Below are 17,193 nucleotides of genomic sequence, written 5' to 3'. Positions count from 1 at the left end.
AGGACAGTTGGGTCGAAGGACAGTTGGGTCGAAGGACAGTTGGGTCGAAGGACAGTTGGGTCGAAGGACAGTTGGGTCGAAGGACAGTTGGGTCGGAGGACAGTTGGGCTGGAGGCTTAAGGTGGAGGACGGCAATTTAAGACCCCGTGCAAGAGGGTGCACAGTTGAAGGTGCACCAGGTGGGCAGATAATCGTGTTAGAATGTTATTGGGTGCCGCTTGACTCTATTTGCTTTTATCTTTGCTCCTCCATGCGCAGCAACTTACAGAAGGGAAACTGGCTGTGCAACGATCTAGCTAAATATGACGTGAAATGGCTGCATCAAACTAGAACCAGAGACAGTATAAGTAGTCTGCCTTCGCCTGCTTCTGACATGACATAGGAATATGACTCGTAGTTTCGCAGCGAACAACCCACGATACCATGTGTCAATACACCAAAGCCATCCGCATTTACAGAAACTGTCCCCGCCGACCAAATCGGCACCAAGTAGAGCAGCGTTATTACGACAAATGTCCGAAAGCTCGAAACTCGCAGGCTTATTGCAGCGACGCCATGGAGAGAGCCGACATAGCCCAGTTCGGGTCAACTCCTATTGGTGGCCAATGTCCGACCTGCCGTGACTCGGGAGTGTCCGTGGGAACGGTTCGAATTGAGAAGGTAAGGTATCGGGACCACAACAAATTTCTTACTGCATTTAACACATTTCTCCAGTTGGACAATAATGCCGCCCGCTGATGACAGGTGGAAAAAGATAGCCATGCGGCGTGACTTGGTTGAATTGATGGATTATGTGAAGTTCTCTGCAGGCCATTTCGTTAGCAGGACGGGCAGAAAGATCAATTTCGCGTGGAAGGTCATGCAAGCTTAATTACGTCACTGTGGCCTAATAGGAACAAATGAGATTTAGAGTTTCATTGCCCCCTTTCAGCTTTTCCATAAGAATTGAATTCCCCCTTCGGCAGCAGTATTATGCTTCTGTATCATCCTACGGATCATCACATCCATGCCCACAGATCAGTTCACCGTGGTACCCTGGAAATGCCGAAGCACATTCAGGGATCCACTGCCATCATAATCATTACTGGCAGTCGAGCTGCAAAAATCTATAGCGGCAATGACGAGAATTTCATCCGAGAATGCAACGTTTTCCGGCGACTGGGCAGGCATCCAAATGTAGTAGAATTGCATTATGTCCAAGACAGAACAATTGTTCTGCAGGCGGGACGGTGTCTGCGAGAAATACTAAAAGAGGGCGACATCTCAAATGAACAGCAAGAAAAATGGGTCAGTGGACTTGCCTGTGGTTTGCAGTACATGCATGATAACAATGTCATACACGCCGATCTCAACGCTGCCAATGCAATTATCTCCGGAGATGATGTCGCGATGTGGCTTGACTTCGGTGGCTCTCAAATTGACGATCAAGAAGCACTGGCGAACTATGACGAGTACAGTTATCGACCACCAGAGCACCCGGATCCTCCAATCAGCCAGGCAACTGATATCTTTGCTTTCGGCTGTACCGTATTCGAAATCGAGACAGGCGCACCGCCGTTCTACAACGAGACTAAGCACATGTCGCAGGACGGAAAATTGTCATACGTGGAGGACATGTATCGCCAACGCTTCTTTCCATCCGTGGAAAATCTACGCTTCCGGTCCATAATTATGGGTTGTTGGCAGGGACGGTACGAGTCGATGAGCGAGCTGAACCAAGATTTAAATTCCATGCGTGTACAGCGATCCCAGTCATTGCCATGGTATTATTTCCCAGCTATGAGGACGGCAATTCGAGAAGGTCTCTGCCGACTTTGGCCTTACCTAAACCTTTGAGAAATTGGTAAGGGAAACTTGCCAGCTTTTGTGAGGAGTAGTGGCGTATTTTATCGAAGCGGCTCAACCGAAACATCTTCTGCCTATCAACTCCAGGCCGTGATTGTCATTTTCTTGGAATACTTGACACGAGACGAACTCGTGATGCAGTCTTGTATCTGGAGATGTCTTTGTTTACTGTCTCCTTCGACCACCATGTCCACCCTTCCGACCCAGCAGAGTACCAGCAAACTCTGCAACCAAGGGATGAGACTTTGCCTGAGAGATAGCAAGGATCCGCGAATCTATTTTCAATCGCATGTTTGAGCATCAACGCCGCAAGTTTCAGTTAATGGGGCGTGTTCCACGCTCGCATCCACCGTGGTGGCCGAGTATTAACCCAACTTAGCTGGTGTCTCTCGCAAAATACTAAGGCCAAGAAGTAATCTTGCCAAAGAGTACCGCTACAACGACTCTTCATGCGAAAGAGGAACGCGGACAAAAAGCGTGTATGCCCATTCCGGTTGAAATGAATAGGAGTTCATAGATTGATACTTTCATGTATCAAGTCAGAGAGATACCAAAGCTTGCACGCATTCGGTTTGATGTGAGATGTGCAGTGGTTTGAAGAATACAATTCTGATGAAGTAGGACTATTAACCTGTTTGGCGTGAACCTGTTTGGCGTCAACCTGGTTGGCGTCAATCGAACTCGTGCCTTAATAGTCACGCGACGCTAATTGCAGGAGTACAGTATTACTTAATTATCACGTGGCTTAATCACGGTTGTTCCAACGGGTGCAGATACCCCTCCTTTGCCATGATGCCCAACACAACCAGCACCGAACAACTGCTGACATCAACTTGCCGTACTGACATCCAAATACTTCGGTACACCGAGAACACATTTCGCCAACAATAGCCTAAGACTAGGGATTTCTTCCCTTCCCAACCCGCGAGGCAACAACGTCCATCAAAATCAATAACTGCTTAAAGCCTGCTTCACACTGCCTTTAATAATCGAGACGTTCTTTTCTATCGACATGACCCAAGTCAGATAATTTTTTTTGTGCCTGAGATAACCTGAGAAGGTTGTCGCACCTTCCATTTCAACATCGGATTACCCTTCAACGACAGACGGAACATCAAGATGCACCATGACGATAAAGTGTACGAACACTCTATGGCCCTAACCTGTGACTGGAACGAGAAACTCAAAGAGGCAATCCCCAAGATTATCGCTGAAGTCTCAGACTATGCTGGGGTAGAAGCCGAAGCAGAGTTTCTAGGCATGGGATCCTTCAATATTGTCTACAGGGTAAAGAGGTTTCGAGGTATTTATCGTTTCCCAATCTTCGGAAAGAGCGTTGTCCGTTTCGAAAAGACCAATGACGAATGCATGGTAATGCAATACCTTTCTCGATTCACTACCATCCCAATTCCTAGGCTCATCGCTGCTGAAAGCTGTGACGTGGGGCCGTACCTCGTGATGGTATGTGGACGGCAAACCATTGTCTGATTGCCTTGAGGTGAGACCTGAATTGGGTGAGCAAGGACTCAAGCCCAGCATTGCCACGACGACTTTAGCTCAAGCCTATCGTGGGATGACCAAGATCTTGATTGAGCTTTCCAAATGTCGATTTGCTCGGATAGGAGCTGTAGGGCTTGATGATTCCAAGCAGTGGTCTGTCACGAAAAGGCCAATCACGATTAACATGAATCAAATTGTCTCATGCGGGAACTATCCAGTCAAAAACCTCCCCAAACAATCCTTCTCCACAGCGAACGAATACTTCACCTGCCTTGCCGAAACCCATCTAACTCATCTCAGAAGTCAACGAAACGATGCGATTTCTGATGAGTTGGACGCCCGAAGAAAGTATGTATCTCGATGCTTATTCTTGAGAATTGCCAAAAATTTCTCGACTCAAGATAACTATGGGCCTTTCCCGTTATATTGCGACGATTTGCGGCCTTCGAATGTCCTCGTGGATGACGCCATGAGTATCATGGGCGTCATTGACTGGGAATACTGCTACACTGCTCCTCTGGAATTCACATATTGCTCGCCATTGGTGGCTCCTTCTGAAGCATCCAGATGACTGGCACGACAAAAGTTTGACCACCTTTTGGGAGCAGTACCTCCCACGGCACAAGCTGTTTTTACAAGTCCTTCGTGAGGAAGAGTGTGAGTCTATCCGTCAAGGGAAATTATTGGAGAGCCAGCGTCTCTCTGCCAGAATGGCCGAGTCAGTATCCAACGGCCATTTTTGGTTCTGTCTTGCAGCAACTTCAAGCTCTAGATGGTCCCAATCGCGGCGGAACAAGTTTTTGGGTATTTCGCTTCTTTCAAAAGCAGCGACGCTCGTCAAGCCAACCACCTGGACAATATCCGGATCAATAAGAGCGTTTACGTGAAGCTCCTGTCTACGAATTGTAACCTTCCTGCAGAGCTCTGTCAAATAAGGTCCGCTTGCCAGCGACGGAAGGCAGCCTGAAGCAACTATGGACAAGCAAGTGGCATCATGGCCCCCTACTCATCAACCTGATTCGCCCTGCCGCTCTGCCATCCTGTTTGACCTTGTCGTTAACGAAAGCGAGGACAGAGGCTGTGCACTTGGCAAAATCCCTCGCCGATGGGTATAAGTACGGTCGCTGACTCTCAATGTGTCCTTCCACGTCTTGTCTTCTTTTTCACCCCCTGGATCTCACTCCTTGAAAGATACTAAGCGCTCTGCAATTGATTCTCTCAACTGAGATGCCTCAAACCCGACTTCAAGAAGTTCGAGGCGCACGACTTCTTCGCTCCGGCAAGACAATTCGACCTCTCGTTCCACGATCCAACTCCGACCGAATCACGTCACCTCTCCTGTTGTCGACTTCGAAGCGTTTGTCCAAAAGGGGAAGACATGAACCGTCTCAACTGTTGGCGGACGCTTTTGAAGAAATCATGGCAGAATGTGACACCACAGAGTCGCCTCAACATGCAGACAGCTTAGACAGCCCAAACGGCTCTATCGTCTCAGACAGCTCTTTTCCCTCGGACAGCTCAGCAGCAGATTCTAGCATCGTCGCCACCGTCCATAATGTGGCAGATCCTGATACCAGAGCGCGGAGCCCAGGGGACTTGCCTTCTCTCGACTCTGAGGCCGTGGGACTTCCCTTCGATGGACTCTGGGACCATGACTCAGCCTACGACCGGAGACACTGTTACAACCATGGAGAGTACGAGTATCTATTAGATACTAAGGATCGGTGGATGCGCCCAAAGGATTTTGTCCCGGCTAACGCCGTGACTGGGTCACAGGCTAAGGAGCTTGACGCCGAGATCAAGTTGGAGAACCTCCACAGTATGACTCTATTCGATCTTCAAGATAGGATATCGGCCTTCGACCCGCGTGCACGGAAGTGTCAAGCAGAGTGCGGAGGCGCCCTTCTCTCTCATGTGTATGCTGTCATCGGGAAAAAGGAACAGGCTGGTGTAACGCTCTATCAGATCAAATGGAAAACTTGCTGGACCCCGAAAAGCAAAATCAGTGATGAAGCTTGGCTTCTGGGATCCCTACAAGCAAACAAAGACCCGCGTCGCCGGCGTAGCCTGCGACAGAGAAACGACTTGAAAGAGCAGGAATACCACCAGAATGTGATGCGGGTCAAGAAGCTACGCAAAGCCTAGTGATAAACAAACCTATGGACCCTACGTCCGTGCGAGTACAGGATCGAAATGGAATGATTGTTAGTTCGGCGCAAGGTTAGCTCGAATCCTTGAATAAGAGTCTCACAAATGATCCAATTCATCCTTGTTGAGGGTATAGTATTCGGTCCTCAGACTGTACAGGATCATGAAATGACCCTCGCACCGAATGAGGATCCCCTTTGTCGACGCAGAACGTGATTTCGAAGGGAAATGTTATCATGAGAAGGCGATGATGGTCAAGAATACAGAGTGAACCTTCAAGGAAACAACATTCATGTGGTGCATTCAAGGCGGTAATAATGGAGTTACTTAATCTACAACAATTTTCGTGTCGCTCGCGGTTGCAATTCCCAGGTTCGAAAGCGAATCCAGTCTTCGGTAGCACCACTCCACCCACCCTCCAGGTGTATCTCCTCGAACGGGACCGCACGCTCTCGCCGGCCTGAGGCGGTTCTCAGCAGTGCCACCTTGTTGCCGCTGGGACCTCGTCCAAGCACGTGGAAGCTAAAGCCTTTGGCGGTCCATGATGCGTAGACAGCGGCCGGGGTTCCTGTCGCTGCTGGCACCGTACTTACAAAGACGTCTGCCAGTTTGACCCGCGCATTGTTGATTTAACCACTTCGATACTCGAATGGGTGCAGAACTTGGTTGAAGAATCCTGTCTCATCACGATAGATACGATTGGTCATGGATTCCTCTCTAGGGATAATTCTCGGCCTGAACCGTGCAAGTGAAGTTGGCTGGTTAGGGCGAGCTGCCACGCGGGGATGCCACCTACGGCGGCGCGGTACCAGGAGGATGGGGCGTTGGGCGGATTCGCTACGCCTACCTTGTTGACTATCGATATAAAGCTCTGGTACTCCATTGTCAGAGGACTTGTGGCTCATTCCTGAATACAGGTTCGCCGTGTCACAAGAATCCGTGGGGTGATGAAAGTCATGTGCTGGTGATGGGCCCGCGGCCGCCTTGATTGATGAGGCATTGTTCCTAGAATGCTCAAGGTTGTGCCGTGGATTATTGGAAGGAGAGTATGCCTTGAGATCTGGGAACAATTTTCTTCCTCTCTCATTCTTCCATGCACCCGAGTATCCACGATACCATCGTCGATTTCTTTCTGGGTAGGGCTGTCACCTTGTTAGTTGAACAAGTCTCCCATTGTGATCGCAGCTTCACTGACCTTCGCCAGCCGGCGACATGCTTTCTTGGCCGAAGAGCTCGAGGGTGGTATTGGAGATCGGGTTGAAGTACAATCGTGACTTCATAAAGTTCCCACGTCAAGTCCGATGTCGCGGCTAGTCAACGAGGTCGAATGAATCAAATCTGATGGCATTCATCCACAAGTCATCCTCCCCAATTGTACAAGGTCGTCATCTTCTTCCATATTAGGGTGTACGAACGGTCGTCCTCAGGAGTCCGAGCAGCTGGATGCCGTTGACGTCGGGTGCTGTGTTGTGACTCTGTGACACAGACAGGAGGGCAAGAGGTGGGAGGAGCGTTTGAGAGGTCTTTTGAGCCATCATAAAGGAGGGGTAATCGAATTGAGTCGGATGGCTAGATGCGAAATTGGAATCGCAGCGGAGGTCATTTTAACAACCAAACCTGTGCGCACGACTAGATGCACCATCAGTAGCAACAGTACGGAATCTTGAATCGTGACTGATCAGTACCGAAGCCAGAAGATCACCCAACTTACCCCAAGTTCTTGATCGACATCTCCACGACCTTTGATCCACGAGTCGAGAGGTCGTGACTCTGACGTTGTTTGTCAAAGAAGTGACCTGAATTTCAAGAATGTCTGTCGCTGTCGCAAGAGTGCCAAGCGTGCTCCCGCTTAACTCTTTGGGGCTTAGCCCCGAGGGCTGAGACGTTGCGCAACACGTCGCATTTATTTCTTCGAGATACGGTTAGGGACCACTACAAGAGGAATTATACAAATTACGATCCATGGCGATGCTTTTTTACGGGTGGAAATGCAAAATTTGTCCGCAGGGTAGATGTCTCGAAGCGGACGAAATCGCCGCTTGGTGAGAAAATGACAATAGCGCGAGTCTCAGCGACCCGTGAAGGATAGCTCTGGGCATGACTCAGGACCCTAGTACAAGTAGGATAGACAGTGTCCCTTCTCTGTACACCGACATGCGCCTCTGTCCTCTCGAGCCATGCAGATAGTCCTGTAGGGTTTTCCCCGCCATGGTTACCAATGCACGCTACGCCCTGCGAGCCGCGTACTGCTCGTACACGCCTCGTTTCGCGTTGCCTAGCGTGTTCTCCCACATCTAGGCCGTCCATGTCTCGCAAGAGGACCGTGAGAGAATTCTAGTTAGCAACTCTTCTCACGTTGCGATCTCTTACTAGCCAAGCCTATGTCCCTCTTTCCGTTGTATTTCCTCGCGGTGGCTTGTTCCTTTCTGTAGACCATCCTCCTCCTTTCTATGCCTCCGGTGGCTTGTTCTCGAAGTTTAACAGGACCGGAAGGACAGGGTCAAGGGGTCGAGGGTGAGCTTGTTCTCGGAGTTTAACAGGGTCCATCGCAGGTAAACCCCTGCGCCGTGGACGGTGACTTGGTCTCGAGGTTTAACAGGGCCGTACGCGCCACAGGAGACCACCTAAGATAGAAGAGGTCAGAATTAACAGGGCCGCCAGTACGTACCTTCTAGGTTCTAGCCACCCTCGCACGTGCCACTGAAGACACGTCTCTCAGAGCGCTTGTAAGCTGGGGGTGTCCTGTTCCGTCAGTAGGCGATACAACATCCACGAGCTTGATATTGTAGGACTTGTTTCGGTTCCAGGTACGAGCTGGATACTGACGGGGCGGGTGGTTTTCAAATGATGTTTCCCCCTTTTTTTCGTGTCTACTCGTGCTCAGCCTGATCACCACTGATCGCAGCTGAGCGTTACTGATCTGGCGTCTGTCCATCACGTGATGCCCTCTTGGTAGGCCACCGAGTTCCTTGGCTGGTGTCACAGCTTGTATGCGGCCTGTTCGTAACAACACAATAAAATATTCAAGAGTACAGTAACGAGTTATACCGCGTGAGTCTTTAAAGAGACTTAAAGATATTAACATTATAGCTATATCTATTTATATCTCATGTAGAGAAGTCCAAACGACTACATGCACATTGTCTCAATTAATCGAGAATGGTGTTTTACGAAACTTGTGACCACTTATACTGTGACAATCGAATTTTCATTGGGGGGCTCTCCACGAGGCTGATGGCGCTGCTCTCCATCTAGCCACCTTTTGTTATTTCCAGATTGAGTGCTGGAATCTCGACGCTTGTTTGTCCCTCGGTGAAACTGAAAATGAACAAATCCAGAGGTTTGCCATTGTAGTTCAGTGCATCGACACTCAGCCAGGTGATGCACGTAGGGGTTCCAGCGTCAATGGGTGCATCTTGGTCCTGAAAAACTGCCCGGAAGGCAATCTTGGTCCCTCCGGACGCGTTTCTTTCAATTAAATCCGTTGGGTAAAGTCTGATACTCAGCGCTGATGGAGAAATTCCCGCGAGCCTTGCAAATTCTTCGCGAATGTCTGTTGACCCCACCGTGAAATTGGATAAGGACAAGCCAGGCATGTCGTCCGGATCTTCGATGATCAGAGATGCGATTGGTTGGGTTGACCTGTACTCTCCAGAGTACCTATGCCCTGCCTGGCTAATTGCCGCTTTCTCAAGTCCTGGTAGGAGTTTATCGGCGACAATATCGACATAGACATTGAGATCAGCTGCAGCCACTTCATCTGCTGCGAGGATGACGAAGCCGACATTATAATCGGGCACGAGCCCGAAATATGAGCTATATAGACCCACTGAGCCATAACTCGTGTAGATATCGATGACAGGATTGATGGGGCTCTGGTCCTGGGTTGATTTGTAGATAATCCAAGGGCGGCCGGCGTCATTGACTAGGTTCGATGTGTGTGCAATTGGTTTGAGCCACCTCCGTGTCACAGCAGATGGATTCAACGTAGAATTGAGCATTGCTATTCCTGCTCTTGACATATCGGCAATTGTAGAGTACATTGATATGGATCTTTAAAATAATGAAGTCAGTGGGTGACAAACTCTGCTTCATTTCCAGAAACTCACGGGGATTCATCGCCGAAGTCGGTATACCAGCTGCTCTCATTCCCACTTATCCCCGGGATCACAGCATTTGTGCTATTCAGTGGGCGGTGCAAGCTAGTGGATGATATGCCTATTGCATTAGCTGTTTGATTGAACATAGCATCGTATGGCTGCTTCTTGATACCCTCCAAGGCATAGGCGAGCAGTTGGAAAGCCGTATTCGACATGATAGGAGTTGTACCCGGGAGATAAACGGGATACCGTGCGCGTAGGTCTTTGAAGAAATCTGTACTCTGTCAGGGTTTATTGACGGAAACATAGCCTGTTTTAGTAGGTTACTCGCCTTTTCTCGTACAGGTTGGCTGTAGACAACCAGACCATTTCGTGACACTCAGCGGATTTGGAAGTGAAATATTCCGCGCGCTCAGATCGGTGATGCCATCTAAATCCGCTGTTAGACGGCACCTTGGCCGATAGTTCAAACTTACAATCTCGAGGCACTCCTGAAAGGTGTCCCGCCAGATCACCAAGTGTCACGTCGTCCCAGGAAAAGTGTCCAAAAGGGGTCTGGCCATGGTCCCTTGCTAGTTCTGGTATGTATTTGGTGATCGGGTCGGGCCAATGTGCCTCTCCAGCCTCGATGAGGAACACCCAGACTGTAAAGACTTCTGTGACTGTGGCGATGCGGAAAATGCTGTCCGAATCAAGTTTCGATGTCCCAGGTGTTGTTTTGGATATGAGGGGCGCCGTGTAGTGGTACTCATAAAAGAATGGATGTGAATAGTTCGAAGGATCATTCGAAGTAAATAGACCGATGGAGAAAGAAGTTGTGTTGGAAGTAATTGTCCCATAGGTGCTATTGGAGGTGGAAACAAGTCCATCGAGGGTGGCAGTGACATTTTTCAGCGCAGATTGAACGATATTGTCACTTGCCAGACCGCTTGGAAGAGGAAACCGTGGACCGAGAATGGGACATGGTTGGAAAGATTGCGAGTGCGAGCTGCACAGATGGAATAGCAATAGAATGAACGAGGTTAGAAGAAGCATCTTGAAATACAACTTGAAGTGACAGAACACGATTGAGAAGTAGAGGTAATCCTGCAGACGGATGCCGTTTATATAAAAGGTGCACTTGGCTGCCTCGGACCAGCGATTAGAATGGCTTGTATCTGTCCTTGACTAGCATTGAACATCGTCCTCAATACCAAACCTCCTCAGCGATGGCTATCGAGCATTACGTGGTATCTACACTAAAAATTGATCGCTGCCGCAATTTCCTCAAAAGGAAACGAGAGCGATAGACCACTTAGATGCCGCCGTTTCGAGATGATCGAGGCTGAGTTTTTCAGGCCTCCAACAAATTCATGACCTTGAAACGTTAATTCTTTTTACACATGCCTACCTCCTTTTTCGTTGTCGCTCTCGTATCTCGATCAAGGATCACTTCTGACATTGGTTTGTCGGCTCCTCCGCCAGCAGGTTACGCGCAAGGGCTGATTGGCGGAGTGTGAGCAACCCGTCACGTTCACGTCCTCCACGGAAATGCAGCCACAAAGAGTCAGTGGGCGACTCGGGTCGAAGAAAACGAAGACTGGCTGCTTGACGTGTCGGTAAGTTGAAAAGGAAACTAAGCCGACATCTTGTCAAGTCCCGGGAATTGCTCATAAGTGCGCAGAAAGCATCGGGTAAAGTGCGATGAGCAAAAACCAAAGTGCAAGAGGTACGACATGTCCACCAATCCGGCATGTAAGCTGATAGAATCTCTTCCAGATGCACACGGCTTCAACTCCATTGTACTGGTTATCAAGATGTGTTCAGAAATTTTGCCCTCTCGCGACAACGGTCTGCAATTCGAGCTCGCAAGCCCGACCGACCAGCCGCCAACGTCGACTGCCAACTCAGGATCTTTGAAGGAAGTGACGAGGAGCGCCAACTGTTTGAATATTTCCGCAAAAGAGTCGTCTTCCAGCTCAGTGGCTTCCTTGATGAAGACTTTTGGATCACGACGCTTCTGCAAGTCTCCCACTCGGTGCCATCGGTCCGTCGTTTGGCGATTGCCATTGCGGCATATATTGGAGAACACGACAGACATTCCAGAACAACAATGCATCAGCGGTCTTGGAATGCCTCTTTGAAATACTATCAAAATGCTCTTTGCAAGGCAAATCGGTATACAGAATCTGCAGACCAGGAACTTGTGGCTATACTAAGCTGCCCCCTCTTTCTGTGTATGGAGTTTCTGCAAGGGAAAAAACTACAGGCCATGTCCTTTTTCCTGCATGGCTACCTTCTCGTGAGAACTTTCCAAGAGCAAAACTCCCGAAACTCTGCTATATCTAGGTGCGCAGTCATCTACGAGAGTCTAGGTCCCGTGTACAACAGACTTATGATGATGGCAAAGCTGTTCGGCCACAGTTTCCCAACTGACTATTCCAACCTGGCATTTCTCCCTGGCCCAAACCCAACACCATCCACTTTCAACAATCTCAAAGACGCCCGGGATCTTCTTTTCCACCACTTAGTCATCTCGCACGAATTTGTCAAGCGTTTGAACTCTACGACCTGTACGCCATTTTCGCTGCACGAACACTATTTGCAGCGACAGGAGGAGCTGCTCATCCAGCTGGATATTTGGAACAGCAATTTCAAGCAAATGTGTGAAAGTTTCGACGATTCGGACCGTGCTGTTATCGCGACGCTGAGCATGTGGCATGCCGCCGCAGTGATCTGGTTGCGAAATCCCTTCGAGGGTTTCGAGATGAGCTTCGACGAGAGCCTGGACTGTTTTCAGGTCATCCTTGAGAAAGCTAACGAGGCTCTTGCTACCAGACAACAAGTCCATGACGTCTTCACATTTGGAATGGGAGTATTGCCGCCATTGTATTTTACAAGCCTGAAATGTCGGCACTTCTCATTACGAAAAGAGGCAATACGCCTGATGGGAGAAGGTCCAAGGAGGGAGGGGCTTTGGGACAGGGAAGAATTGATTACGGTTGCATCGCAGGCACTTGCACTTGAAACAGCAGATCAATCAGACATCGCTTCCTTACCAGCGGAGTATGAGCGCTTGATCAAGGTAAAGATTTTTCAGCAAGACGCCGGCTGCCGACTCAAGGCTGCATTCATTTACAGAGATCACAAGGTTGAACAAGTCTGGAACAAAATTAGACAATAGCACTCATCGGCAAGTCTGGTGGGCAACAAGAGGGAATGGAGTGGTAGTGTTAATTGTCCCCCAAATGCTCAGGCGTCGATCATTAATCTCTTCAGGATGGCCGATTCTCCACCCCTCGTACCGAAGCGCTTCCCAGCCTGCGCTGCAATTCCGGGGTCTAAACACGCACATATATATTCGTCATGGCCATATCCACAATATTGCAACCATGCCACACAACCCAGTATGGCTTTGCTACCTCTTTGCTGCGGCGCTGTTACAGCTGGCTTCATGTGTCACCTCTTCTACTTCCGGCTTGGGGAGCACCTTGATGATGCGCCCAAGATCCTCCTGCTGAGCGTTTTCTCGCCTGTAGCATTACTCAATGGTCTGACCGTCCTTGGGTACAGTATTAGAGAGGCCACCACAGTCGTTATTGTGCTCTGGGCTTCATTTGTCGGTGGACTATGGACAAGCATGTCGGTATATCGAGCATGGCTCCATCGCTTGCGAGACTACCCAGGTCCTTTTCTCGCTCGTATATCAAAGTTTTGGTACGTTTGGCAGACTAGCGATCTCAAGGACTACAAGCATATACAAGAATGGCATGAAAAGTATGGCGACTATGTTCGAACTGGTGCGTGGGCATATAGAATGCTCTTCGAATCGCAGGCTGACTTTAACAGGACCCAACGAGATCTCTATTGCGGATCCGGATATCGTCGAGATCGTTCATGGCGGTCGTTCTCAATGTACAAAATCGATCTGGTATAACATCGGGTTCCCGATGATGACTTTGCATCAGATGAGAGACAAGAAAATGCATGAACGCCGGCGCAGGGCAGGCTGGGACCAAGCATTCAACGTCCAATCGCTGCGGGCTTACGATGACCGTGTCGTCAGCTGCACCGACATGCTTCTGCAGCAGATTTTGTCTCTTGCCGGCCAATCTGTCGACGTCTCAAAGTGGATGACATACTATACCTACGACGTCATGGGCGAGGTCGCGTTCTCGAGGTCGTTCGATGCCCTGAAGACTGGTCAAGCCCACTTCGCCATCAAGATCATGCACCAGAATCTGATCCCTTTAGGGCTTTTTCAACATACACCCTGGCTGCTGCATATTATGACAAAACTCCCTGCGAAAATGATGCCGATGACAAAGTTCCTCGAGTATTGCGAAAGTTGCGTTGCGCAAAGAAAATCTGTGAAGCCCGAGAAACCGGATGTTTTCCATCACCTCCTGCGCGAGCCATTCTTCGGAAACGCTCACGATGACCACCAACTACTGGTGGGCGACAGCAGACTCATAATCACAGCAGGGAGTGATACTACCGCGGCTGCTCTGACTTTTGCCTTGTACCACCTGGCGTCCGAACCAGCTCTGGCAGAGCAAATGCGATCGGAATTGTTCTCCAACGGCATAGACAGTGCACAAGTGGCAAAGCCCACCGCTCTGCAGCATTTGCCATATCTGAATGCTGTGATCCAGGAGACTTTGAGAATGCATCCGCCCATACCGAATGGCGTTTTCAGAGATTCTCCTGCTCAGGGACTAACTTGTGGAGATCGTTATATCCCAGGGAATGTCACAATACTGACCCCAACCTATGTGATTCAAAGATCACCAAAAGCGTACAAGCAGCCTGACTCGTTCATACCAGAAAGGTGGACAACGCGTCCAGAACTTCTGATTAACAGAGGCGCATTTCTCACGTTTGGCGGAGGCGCTTCTAGCTGCATAGGTAAACAATTGGCATATATGGAGATGCGGACGGTCCTGGCTAAGCTTGTGCTCGAATTTGAAATCAAATTTGATTCGCTAGAGGACGGACAGGCATTGTTGAACGAGACCAAAGATTGCTTCACTTGTATCCTGGCGCCTCTGCATCTAGTCTTCTCCAGTCGCAAACGGCGTTAAATCAAGGACAATGGCTGAGCTGATTCTTCCGTACGATGGAATTAGTGGAATTTTACGGTTCGAACATATCAAGGACTCGTTCCACGCCTTCCTTTTGGTCGGACGTCGAACAACGCGGTGCAAGAAGTTGACTCGCGCCTATCAAGACTCTTTCGAGGTTCGCAGCTCCCAGCTCCGTGATGCCTCTCATCCTACAGATTGCCAGAGTGATGGACACCGACACGTCCTGGTCAGTTGTCTGCTGCAGCACGTCAAGCAAGGCCTTCATAAGATCATGCAAGCACAGCAACGTCTTGGAATATCGGTCTTTTTGTGGTCGGAATTTGTCGAAACTTTTGCGCCATCTGCTCAAAAATACAGATGCACGAATCATGGCGTAGGTGGTTTGGCCGGCGGGTTCCAGAAGGTATCTAGTTGCTGCGGTCAATTCATATCCTGCATCCTCAATTGAAACATACGGAGGCGTGACCGGCTCTGTTTTCCAATATTGAATGGTGTGTATGCCATCTACTGGTGTTCCACGAGGTGGAATGATACCGGCGTAGATCTGACATTCAAAGACTATAGGTTCGATGGCCTCAAAGAGCAAACTTGACCTAGCAATGGTATATTGAGATAACTTATGATGGTAGTCATCAACGATTCGTCCAGCACTCAGAAGATGGGTCTTCACCAACTCCACTCGGCCATTGATAGACTCGAATGTGAAAGCGGCAAGGCACATCATCAAGGCGACCTCGGGCGTAGGACTCCCATATGCGATCTCGCGTAAGGCAAGGTTGTAATGGTGGTCGATTGCTCGTTCCAATGAGGATGGTACGGTCAAGCGGAGCCATGCCTCGTTGGACAGAGCGGAGGCAATGAGAATGTGCTTGATTGCAGGGACCGAACTAGCGACTTGAGGTACTAATCGAGTCCAGAAGTCAAAACGGCCGTGGCCATACTCGGCCGTCACACGTCCGAGTCGACGAACGAAGAGACCGAGAAAATGCGAGTCGTCGCTGCTTAGAATATCCCAATTCAGTTCGTGGTACAGTCCTGTCGTGGAGGAAGTTCTAGTGCGCTTCTCGGGAGCATCTTGTACGTGTTTCTTAGGTTCGAAAACCCAAGTATTAGGCACTTCGTAATAGCAATGTGAACCATGTTTCACACATCGAAGGCATTGCGGCTTCGCTTCGTCGCACTTAATCCGTCGACGTTTGCATATTACACACCCCGTACGAACTTTCGGGGCATGTCGTTTGATGTAGGGACGCATACCGAAGTTATTCGCCAGTACGAGCAGGTTATTTTGATATTCTGTAGGATTTTGGGTTGTGGATTGATATTAGTAAAGATTGCGTGAAAGCCCGGTGTCCCGTTGATCGCTGTCATTCGGGCTCGGCGGAACTCTGGGTGCCGATAGTGGAGTACCGCGACACCACTCTGTACTGATTCTCTGCAATTTTAGATCGAATGTCATGCGTTGCGGGCCACCTGACACTGCTGATCTCGCGCTCTCGATTTTGCCCTTCGACATCAGCACGCCCGCCATCATTTCCCAATTCAGGTTCTAACTCTCCTCAACAATAATGTACGGACGTAGGAGAACTTTGCGTGGAAGTATAATAATCGAGCGGAAAATTACTAAATTTCGAGCTTAGTCCGGCTTTGACTGGGCGTGTGGGACTTCAAATCTCTGGGAAATATTTTTAGTGAGGCATTTCTCATGTGTTTTGTTAACCCGTCCTTTCTCGCGGACAGGCTACTTTCTAAGAGCTGGCTTGCTGAAGAGAGAGCGGGTTCCAGTGGCGCACATAAAGCCTAGAATCCTGACCTGCGAACAAAGTCGCGACACTAATAAGCAGATAGGTCTAGGTCTCAGATACCATCCGCTTCAACTGTCTCGATGGATTTTCTGCGTCGCCTCGTGCCGAACTCTTCATGGGGTTCTGGTCGGGGTTGGATCTCGATTACTGTCGCAGGGGGCTCGCTCGCCGTGGTAAAAGGCATCATCTGGTGTATACTCGACTATAAAAGATTTCTGGCTCTTGGTCCGGGTGGCCCTCCCTACAACGTCTTTGGATGGGCTGTCATTACTTTTTTGATTCGCCCATTCACTTTGGCCAAGCAATATACTACATGGACTGGGGATTACCTAGGAGATGATGCCCACGAGGAAATCAAAGCCCTCCCACCTAGAAGTGGCAAAAGGCCAACTTGTGACGGGATTGGCCCACACAGGCAGCTATCTCAAAACGCACCTGAACATGTCAAAGAGGTAAGTGATCCAACTCAATAGTAGCCCTCCCCCTTAAGCTCCTTGATGATGTGTCCATACCTTTCCATGTTTGATTTTGTTGCAAGAGGTGCTCATGACAACTACAATGTAGTCCATCCGAACTCTGTTCGCCAACGCCGCTATTCAGAACCCAACTTTCTTGGAGACCCGAACTTCTGGATACGAACGCCGTAATAGTGCTTTGTTCACTACGAAGGATTTCCTGAATCGACATAACCGAGCTCAGGGTGCGTCAAGATTGCCAGAGGCGGTGTTC

General features: G+C 49.4%; 7 protein-coding genes across 7 annotated transcripts; 5 read left to right on the top strand and 2 right to left on the bottom strand.

Annotated features, from left to right (window-relative positions):
• The first annotated feature begins 962 nt into the window (after positions 1-962).
• PV06_11425 (uncharacterized protein) lies at positions 963-2,494 on the top strand. The gene has a single exon (XM_016413095.1). The coding sequence runs from the start codon at positions 973-975 to the stop codon at positions 1,834-1,836; it is 864 nt and encodes a 287-aa protein (XP_016256543.1). The 5' UTR covers positions 963-972; the 3' UTR covers positions 1,837-2,494.
• Positions 2,495-2,964: 470 nt separating this feature from the next.
• On the top strand, positions 2,965-3,916 carry PV06_11424 (uncharacterized protein; the record flags this gene model as incomplete). Its single annotated transcript, XM_016413094.1, has 2 exons — positions 2,965-3,306; positions 3,344-3,916. 2 exons carry the CDS (start codon positions 2,965-2,967, stop codon positions 3,914-3,916), a joined length of 915 nt encoding a protein of 304 aa, XP_016256542.1.
• Positions 3,917-4,572: 656 nt separating this feature from the next.
• PV06_11423 (uncharacterized protein) lies at positions 4,573-5,490 on the top strand (the record flags this gene model as incomplete). Its single annotated transcript, XM_016413093.1, has 1 exon — positions 4,573-5,490. One exon carries the CDS (start codon positions 4,573-4,575, stop codon positions 5,488-5,490), a length of 918 nt encoding a protein of 305 aa, XP_016256541.1.
• Positions 5,491-8,709: 3,219 nt separating this feature from the next.
• PV06_11422 (uncharacterized protein) lies at positions 8,710-10,647 on the bottom strand. Its single transcript, XM_016413092.1, has 4 exons — positions 10,070-10,647; positions 9,925-10,023; positions 9,603-9,867; positions 8,710-9,546 (listed from the first exon to the last, which is right to left on the bottom strand). Exons 1-4 carry the CDS (start codon positions 10,626-10,628, stop codon positions 8,745-8,747), a joined length of 1,725 nt encoding a protein of 574 aa, XP_016256540.1. The 5' UTR covers positions 10,629-10,647; the 3' UTR covers positions 8,710-8,744.
• Positions 10,648-11,308: 661 nt separating this feature from the next.
• PV06_11421 (uncharacterized protein) lies at positions 11,309-12,756 on the top strand (the record flags this gene model as incomplete). Its single annotated transcript, XM_016413091.1, has 2 exons — positions 11,309-11,327; positions 11,390-12,756. The coding sequence occupies 2 exons, from the start codon at positions 11,309-11,311 to the stop codon at positions 12,754-12,756; spliced, it is 1,386 nt and encodes a 461-aa protein (XP_016256539.1).
• On the bottom strand, positions 12,681-15,931 carry PV06_11419 (uncharacterized protein). The gene has a single exon (XM_016413089.1). It carries the CDS (start codon positions 15,912-15,914, stop codon positions 14,709-14,711), a length of 1,206 nt encoding a protein of 401 aa, XP_016256537.1. The 5' UTR covers positions 15,915-15,931; the 3' UTR covers positions 12,681-14,708.
• On the top strand, positions 12,864-14,711 carry PV06_11420 (uncharacterized protein). The gene is made up of 2 exons (XM_016413090.1): positions 12,864-13,372; positions 13,422-14,711. Exons 1-2 carry the CDS (start codon positions 12,982-12,984, stop codon positions 14,654-14,656), a joined length of 1,626 nt encoding a protein of 541 aa, XP_016256538.1. The 5' UTR covers positions 12,864-12,981; the 3' UTR covers positions 14,657-14,711.
• Positions 15,932-17,193: the final 1,262 nt, after the last annotated feature.

The sequence above is a fragment of the Exophiala oligosperma genome (assembly GCF_000835515.1).
Source record: "Exophiala oligosperma strain CBS 72588 unplaced genomic scaffold supercont1.31, whole genome shotgun sequence".
Taxonomy (NCBI): Eukaryota; Fungi; Ascomycota; class Eurotiomycetes; order Chaetothyriales; family Herpotrichiellaceae; genus Exophiala; species Exophiala oligosperma.
This window is presented reverse-complemented; position numbering and strand designations above follow the sequence as displayed.

Bases quoted from the DNA above. Each gene is read 5' to 3' on its own strand.
- PV06_11425 (XM_016413095.1), top strand. From the start codon at position 973: ATGCTTCTGTATCATCCTACGGATCATCACATCCATGCCCACAGATCA.
- PV06_11422 (XM_016413092.1), bottom strand. From the start codon at position 10,628: ATGCTTCTTCTAACCTCGTTCATTCTATTGCTATTCCATCTGTGCAGC. The intron at 9,868-9,924 runs GCGAGTAACCTA...GACAGAGTACAG, and splicing joins GCCAACCTGTACGAGAAAAG to ATTTCTTCAAAGACCTACGC. The intron at 9,547-9,602 runs GTGAGTTTCTGG...ATTATTTTAAAG, and splicing joins GACTTCGGCGATGAATCCCC to ATCCATATCAATGTACTCTA.
- PV06_11420 (XM_016413090.1), top strand. From the start codon at position 12,982: ATGGCTTTGCTACCTCTTTGCTGCGGCGCTGTTACAGCTGGCTTCATG. The intron at 13,373-13,421 runs GTGCGTGGGCAT...TGACTTTAACAG, and splicing joins TGGCGACTATGTTCGAACTG to GACCCAACGAGATCTCTATT.
- PV06_11419 (XM_016413089.1), bottom strand. From the start codon at position 15,914: ATGCGTCCCTACATCAAACGACATGCCCCGAAAGTTCGTACGGGGTGT.